General features: G+C 30.3%; 1 protein-coding gene across 2 annotated transcripts in view; it reads right to left on the reverse strand.

The window, feature by feature from the left end:
* Positions 1-8,129, reverse strand: part of LOC121132287 (G protein-activated inward rectifier potassium channel 3) — a 91,092-nt gene extending 82,963 nt beyond the window's left edge. The window contains exons 1-2 of one of the 2 annotated variants that reach the window (XM_071886623.1): positions 7,974-8,129; positions 7,581-7,784 (exon numbers count right to left, since the gene is read on the reverse strand). In XM_071886623.1, coding sequence (XP_071742724.1) covers positions 7,581-7,683 — 103 coding nt within the window. In that variant the 5' untranslated portion in view covers positions 7,684-7,784; positions 7,974-8,129. Of the gene's footprint in view, positions 1-7,580 lie in introns of both variants that reach the window. The other variant, XM_071886624.1, reaches the window with a different exon arrangement.
* Positions 8,130-8,770: the final 641 nt, after the last annotated feature.

An 8,770-nucleotide genomic window follows, 5' to 3' on the forward strand; every position in this document is an offset into this window, starting at 1 on the left:
AACAGTTACAGAAATTTAGAGGAAGCTGAATTAATATAATTGCTCAAAATTCACTGTTTGAATGGTTGAACAGGAAGATATCTGACCACAGAAGGCTCGATTTTAACACACATTACATTTTACAATTTATGTTCAGCATATTAATTTATGTAACCCGTGCGTCAAAAAACAATATTTAACACAAAAATCAGAAAAATATAAAATTTCCAATATATTTGTAAAAGCGCCAATATTGAATCGACTTATTTCAATCAATTATGGGCTATATATTCAAACTTTCAAATTTGTTAAAAATACAAAAAAAAAAAATAATAATAACTAAAATTCATTTTCATTTATAATTTTTTTAATATTTCTAATATGGTTCTTCAAATAGGAAGATTTAATATAGTGCATTTTTTGGTTCCCTACTTTGTTTAATCATCATTTGAGTTTCTTGTGACCTTGACCAGTTTTAGAAAATGTATTGCTCGATCAAAGAAAGATGTGTTACTTGTGCAATTTATATTTTTTTAATATTGTAAGCTGGGATCCTTATTTATGCGGAGGGATGAAGAAGTAAGATTTTTTTCAATATAACAACCTTCATTTTTTAACAAAAGTTGAATTGTTTTGTTTTTTTAGTAAAGAGATAATTTTCAATCTTTTCGAATACAATTTTCAAAATTGTATAAATCTTAAAAAGCTCTGGACCCTAGTACATTATTGTAAGGTGTAGTCAGAGTAATTTATTAACAGAAACGTAAGAGAATAGGACATGAGCAAACTAAATATATATATATATATATGATCCGCAAGGGGGCGTTACAGTCTGTAGCTTCTTGTTTAAAAAACAAGAATTAATCAAATTTAAAGATGATTATATCATAGAGGTAAAATAAACAGAGTGATGATGTGAAGAAGTAGTTATCCACATAAAAAAAATAGACGAACAAAACATTCTCTTTGTAATAGTTAGGTATGTTAAAAACATAGATGGGGCTTTTTGATTTATTGTAGTAATAATAATTTATTAGCATAATTATAAGAGTTTAGAGATGTCAATAGGATTAGAGTATTTTTGAACAGATCATTTATTCCAATTTTTAAATATAAATTAAATTAAATTATCCTTTACAAAATATTAATGATGGATTTGCGAGATTATTCTAACTATAATTCAATTCAAGAATAAATAAATAATTGATTTTTAAATTGAATATGATGTGTGAGTATGCTTCGAACTTTGCTCCATTGAATCCTTTCACTTTCACATTTTTCCAAATGATATAATTCTATGCCTGCATAACATTTCGAAATAGATTTAATTAGTATGAATATAAAGTTTGATACAGACACAATTATTAATATAGTGAAATGCCTAATTATTTTTCTTAAAACGGATATTTTTAACAACGGCTATACTTATACTATAAAATTTTTGGAGTTGATAGCGGCCAAATATTATGCTTTCGATTGTTTCGATCAACTATTACTTTTTTGTCGTCTCCTGTGGCGACGTCAACGAATTTCCCATGTTATTTCTCAGTATCATCACTCTAAGTATTCTATCTCTAAGGTTATTATCAGTGATGAAAGTCTGGTGTATTTTTAGCTGGCCCGTTTATTTTGGAATTGGTAGTTTGAAGAATGAATTTTCTTTTCCTGAGCAGTTGTCATTATTATTTAATTCCTGAGTAGTGAGCCACATCCTTTCCTAAATAGATTCAATTAAATTCAAAACCTGATTCAACATTCGTGTGTGCTCATAAGAGACGAAAAGTTACTTTGAGGATTTGTTCTGGATTTATGATTATAAGTTCTTGTTGGACTCAGAGTAGAATTAGGAATCAACATCGGAGTAATTCTATCAAATGGCCATGTGTATATCCTTTCCTCCTTCCTACCCTATCATTCTTCAAATTGTCTAGGTTACCAAGTTGATTTTCGGATTCTTTTTTAACAAGGTCATTCTACACTCTATTTTCATCATTAGTAATTATATATATTCAAGTCAGTGCGTTTATCTGAATAGTAATTTACACAATGCTAGTAATTAAAAATAACCTTCGTACAATAGATAATTAAATCATATTACTATATGGATTGTATTTTGTTCCATTTTTGTTTAATGTGAGGAATCAAATATCCAATACACAAAGTAATATATCAGTTAGAACATCCTTTACTTGTACTACGTAGACTCAATTGTTCATTTTTTACTGTCGACACAAAAGTAAGCGAGAATGATTTTTCCCGAAATTAAGTGTTGATTATATTTGTATTCTTTAACGAATAGTCATTCATTTTTATCAACAAATTATTCCATTCTATCCTGATAAATTGACATATTTTAATTAAAATTGGTTATATTGGAGATAATATAAGTCCTATTTATCAAATAAAGGTTCCAAACTATAGTTTAAATTCTTTGGTAAATACAAATTATCCTACAGATTTGTAGAGCACAATGGAAAAATTATAGGGGGACATGTTGTACAAAATTATCAAATTTATCTATAAGCACACAATCCAAAACTGACCTCTGTTATTCTCTGAGTCATCTGAATTCTAAAACATCTGGAATTATAGTAATTTGGTACTATTATCGTTCCAAATCATTTTTGCCCTTCAAAATATGATCAAATTAAAAGTAAGATTACTTAAACTGATCTAAAAGTGATTTTGATAATAATGTAATATTTTTATTGATTCTGTATCTTGTTTTGACCCTTAATATATTTCTTTTTTTTAGGCTGAAAAATGATAAAAACGACACTCCAAGGATTTTGGTTCAATTTTGTATTTTTTATGTGATCCCATTTTTTATGGGGGTGTACTGACAAATAGTCAACACTATCATCATATTTTTCCTATTTCAATAACAATTTCATGACGTCATACTATGTAAAAGGAAGATCGAGGTAATCGAAGGAAAATACTTCTAACTTAATCATCCATCTCAAGAAAAGTTCGAATTCAGATTCCGAATTCCACGAGGGACAACAGGAGGAGAATTTATCCAAAGAAAACTACCAGACCTCAGAAGTGAGTAGAGTGTACTCCTTCCTTGGCAATGACAGATCAGGATTGAACAATAAAGCTTCACGATGAGTAGAGAATTTTAATATTTCAAAATGATATTACTCAGAAAATAAAATATGGAACAAAAATCCTTGGAGGTGCATATTTGTTAAGTATATCCTTTTTTAAATAATACATTAAATATTTTTCTATAATACAATAAGCTATGATATTCTTCATCAGTAAGTATAGAAGTTATTACTTTATAAAGGTATAAAGAAGAGTTTGGTTTTCCTCATTTTTCAGCCTAAAAGAAGAAGCCTCAGAAGAAGATACAGAATCAATAAAAACACTTTTACATGTGTTGTATTAATCCTACTTTTTGGATTGTTTTAAGGGTAAAAAATGACTCTGAACGGAAATCGTCCCGAGTTACTATAATTCCAGACATTTCAGAACTCAGATGTCTGAGAGAAAAACTGAGATCAGATTTTTACTCAAGGTTTTTTTATATGTGGACGCACCATTTATTGAATCAGAAATTTGTTTGAAATGTCATTGTAGTTCCAAAATGAGAAACAGCACATGAAATGACATAAAAATAATTTTGACCCTCCAAAATTATATGATCTTTGATGTGTTTTTTTATTCATTATATAAATATAGACTAAATAATATGTTTATATATTATATTGCACTTTAAAATTTATTAAAGGAGTCAAGGACTTCTTTTGTGAATGAAGACATTTCTTTATCAAATGACGCAAAAGAGAAACAGACAATCAGTATATGAATTTGGAGCAAATTTAAAACAATTATTAAGAATCAAAACAATTATTATTTTCCCTACAAGACAAAGAGTTGTGCACTTATGTTACACGTCATCATTATTCAAAGAATTTTCACTAATAACATGTTTTATTTCGTCTTCGTTTAAACTTTTAGAAATAACTCCTCTAACCGCAATATTATACAAAATCTTCATGCAATCATTCATTGTGATAAATGTTGGGTATGTTCAAGTGTCTGATTCGAATATATACATAATGTATTCAGGGGCGTCCGCAAAAATTGTATTTATGGGGGCTTGGTTTTAGGAATTTTTGTTGAAAAAAAAATAGAGAAATTAAAATTTTTAGAAAAAAAAATTAAAAAATCTATAGCTATTTACAAAAGATTTGATTTTTTGGAAAAAAAATTGAAATATTTCAATTTGTGGAAAAAGATTTCGAAAATTCATAGCTGCTCATAGAATTTTTTTTTTTTGGACAAGAAATTTCAAAAATTCAATTTTTGGGGAAAAAACTAAAAAAAATTAACTTTTTTGGGAAAAAAAAAGCAAAAATTCCAGAATTTGGGGGGCTACATCCCCTCCAAGCCACCCCCTACGGACGCCCTGTTAATGTAGATATACACTTGTCTTTTGTTGGTCCTTCTTAGTACAGAGGACTGCTGTTCAGTCCAGTTTTATTTAGTTGTCGGTCCTTAACGAAGGTAAAATTGATCCCTGGTGACGTCATTCACTGTGTTTTTTTCTTTTAATTATTCTGCAATTTACTATATTAAATTATATAATTAAGCAAAAGTAATAATATATTCGTATTAAATTACATTATAATGAAAATAAGAATATTTTTAGCACGATATGTCAATGTATCTTTAAATTTGCATAGCTCAGGGTTCTAGGCAAATTTACCAAAATCATTTCGCCACCGATAATTTTGCCGTTGGTAATTTTGCCTTGAGGATATTTTGCCACATGACATATTTACCACCTTTTTGTGTATGTTTTTTTGGGTGTTCAAACTATATTGTTGTGCCTCGATCAAATTATTTTTATAGCCAGGAGAAGAAGAAAAAAGAAAGATAATATCAATAAGACTGACTTATCATTTATCAACCATTGATGAAGGCATTTTATAGTCTTTGACTTGGAATAGTATATATATACTGTCATAATCAGTCGATCCATCATCATGTTTTGGGATTTCAAATAGTTTCCCGAAATGGAAGAGTTCTTGAGAGTACCACTTGATCTTGATATAAAATTACAACTACGACAAATATTATAAATTTATAATTGTACAAAGTTCATATAAGTTGACCAACAATAATTTCTTATCATAAATGATGCTTTTTACTACGAAAGATTGCGTGATTAGAGCTGGTGCTCTTCCAGATAGTAATTAAACGCATCAACTATTTTATTTTTGTTATAATTATTAGTTATTTCATCATTATTTTCCTTCTTTTTTTTCTCTCCTAGCTATATAATTAATCTGATCAAGATACAAAAGTAAAGTGAGACCCGTTTATATAAAAAATAAAATAACTACCGGTCACAATATCTCATATCTTATTTGGTTTAATAAGCCTCTTTAGGAAAAATTTAATGACCGATAATTAAGGACCGCTCTCATGGACTGACAGACCGAAGTACCGATCCCAAGGAGGGACAACCTTGAGATAATATAGAAGACATATGGTAGCCCTGATTACTGAAAGACAGGATATTAGCTGTCGTTATTTCAATTTTTAAGAGAAGAGGAGTCATCAATCAGTATCAAGCTGTTGCAAAAGTATAATCATGACAAACTCAAAGATCAATAGATCTTGGATCAATTAATTGATTGATCCTCTAAATTACGAAATTAATCCTACAAGTAAGTCTATCGTAGTCTTCTTGAGTCATAGATCCTTCACAAGATATATACTTTATACAATTCTTTGTGAATAGTATATATTTAGATACATTTCTTGTTGGTGACTCTTTGGAAATAAATAAATTAAACGATATTCGTTGTCGGAAATTAGTTTTTTGTTTCAATTTTTTCTCAAAAATAATTTTTAAGGTTAAAATTACGATAAAAAATGTGAGGAAGACCAGTTTCTGCTCAAATTTTTAGTTTGACATTTTTAACCCTCAGATAGTGAACATACTTTTCGACGTATTTAATGAACTGGGGTTAACATTCAACGCAAATGTTAAGCAAGTTTTAATTGATATATACTCAAAAGAAACCTAAATAATATTAACAACATTAGATTTGGTCATCAACGAGATATAAGTAAAAAAATTTGGTACAAAAATGTACTCATCAGTAATGATGAGGTTGTGTGTGATTTGTAGAATATCAGGTGATATTACATTGAAAAAAGGGAAATAAACAAGGCAAAAGAACGACCACAAAGCAAAAAAAATGTTCAAATTTACTAACACTTGATCAAAAATAACAAAATTTACGAATAATTTCAATAATATACATTTTTACGAGAACAAAATGCATTTTTCTTGAGGATGCTTCAGTAGCATACAAACAATTTCCAGCGAGAATATCTATTTTTAACAAATTTGAAGCAATCTTATAAAGTTTGGGGTTAGGAAAATCCATGTTCACTAAGAAAGGTTTAAAGATGATAAACACAACCTATTCGGCCCTGTTCTACTCTGATATATGAGCTCCCTTCTGCTTCGTACTTGTACCAGCCTAATCTAATTTGTCAACTTGACATATTGAGGATTTATTATTTTCATAGTCTAGGATGAGTCTGAAAAGACTACAGTTCTATCATTCCAATTCTAATAAAATTTGTCAGTCCTAAGACGAGTCCTTATTGGTATTTTACAGTAGCTACCGGGCGGTCAATTGAAATCTGCACACTGACTAATTCAATAATTAATGAAGGTTGAGTGATTGAAATTAGGTGATATTCCTATATATAGTCAAGCATAAATATTACTTACAAGCCAAAACAAACCTTAGCTGTCTAGCTTAGGTTCAAGTCGAGAAAATGACACTTGAACGTGATCGACGAATTTCCATTAGAACACTGCTTGAAGCTGCAAAAACCAAGCAGTTGGGGTCTCCAGGAGCACTGCCTACGACGTCAACAAGTCTGAATAGTCGGAGATTAAGAAGGGATCTATCAAAAATTCCAAACTGGACTCGGAGGAGTAAAAGAAAACAGCCAAGGCCAATCTCCTTGAGTCAATTTGGGCCCAAGCAAGAGATATCGAGTTTTCACATAAAATGTCCAGAGAGCCATAAAAAAAAGGGGGAGGAAAGAGCATTGTGAGAATGGAAAGACCACTTTTGAGACAGCAATTAAAGAGCCCCATCTTCTCCGTTGCAAAACTCTTTTGAATTACCTCAAGATTTTTGACCAAACACTTTTGTACCTCTACATCCCTCATGCCACCCCCTTCCATTACATCTTTTGGGTGCATGTCAAGGGGAAAGCCTGTAGTGTCGGTTATCTAAACCCCGTCACCCTTAAAGCCACAGTGGGTGCAAGTCCTTCCAACGCCGCCTGGAAACCATGATTGCCACTAAAGGCGGCTACATTAATGATCAAAAGAGCTCAGACATACATCTACTTACATTATTAATTTGTTGAAATTAATTTGTTAATTAATAGATTATATCTTGTTGAATTTTAAAATTCAAAGTGTTTAGATTTTAATGGAGCACTTGGTATAATGCGTTAAGGGGGGATCACTGCAAACTGCATTTAGTGCCCTTTCCTTCACCTCCCAATGACTCAATATAAAATTATTTTTAAAAAATGAACCCTACCTTGGCATGCAAAATTATAGCTTGATCGCAGATAGCTTTCACGATTGGCAAATCGTCTAAGTGTTGAGGGGGAACCCTCATAATGAAGACTCCCATTCTCCATTTTATTTAGTCCTTTTATATTATGAAGAGTAAGAGATATATTTATATCTTATTATAAGTACTTTTGTAGTTTTGAACGAAGATGTAAGCAACACAAACACTCTCAAAGGAACAGAAGAGCAGAACAAAATATGATAAGGGCACAAAAAAGGGAATATTCGAGTCAAGTGACGAATTTTTTAATGAATTTCTTCTTAGTAACTTGTTATATTTTATTTTTAGTCCGCCAAATTGAATTCAATTATATGTATACATATAAGTTATATATCTGTATGTATATACATTGCACACTTTATATATTTTGTTCTTTCTTTTTTGACTCAGTGCACGCCTTCTTAACTTTTATTAACTTAAATAATAATAATTAATATATTCTTAATATTTCTTAAGACCTAAGTAATAAGAGCAATGAATAGGAAGGATAATACTCAAATAGAAGTTATCAAACTACTAATTATAAGTTATACAAGTATATAATACATACGTAAACTATAGTCGAGCTTTTTTTCTCATCTTCTTCCCCCTATTTCTGTTTTTTTGCTTTTTTTTTTGTTGTGCATTATTGTACATATCATAATCATCTTATTCCGGTAGTCTTGCGTGCAATCCATCGTCCTAAAAAGAAGAATAAGAAGTTACAAAAGGCACTCTCACCACGGAAAGAAAAAAACAATTTTGGCTCACCGGTTGCGAAAACCCTTAACAGATATATATTACTACATGTGGTGTGTTGGATAAGTCCTACGACTGAATGCCTTATCAGTCTTTTTTTTCTTTATCAGTCCAATCTTTTTTAACATTCAACGGTCCTAAGGACCGATACATCGTTCTTTCAGTCCTAGCTATCTTTTGTTTTTTCTTCACTCATAGCTAGGATTGAAGAATATACGAACTAAGAAAATAATGAATCTCCTACAGGTATCTTGTCTCATTGAAAGAGGTTATGAATTATGATGTAACCACAGCAACTCAAATGACGTAGTTAGTACTAACTATGTCATTTCAGCTGTTGTTGCTTCTACAAAAGATCGATAAGGACCAGTCGTATGACTGACAAATTTTATGTATTAGGACCGGACTAGATCCTT

The sequence above is a fragment of the Lepeophtheirus salmonis genome, chromosome 2 (genome assembly GCF_016086655.4).
Source record: "Lepeophtheirus salmonis chromosome 2, UVic_Lsal_1.4, whole genome shotgun sequence".
Taxonomy (NCBI): domain Eukaryota; kingdom Metazoa; phylum Arthropoda; class Copepoda; order Siphonostomatoida; family Caligidae; genus Lepeophtheirus; species Lepeophtheirus salmonis.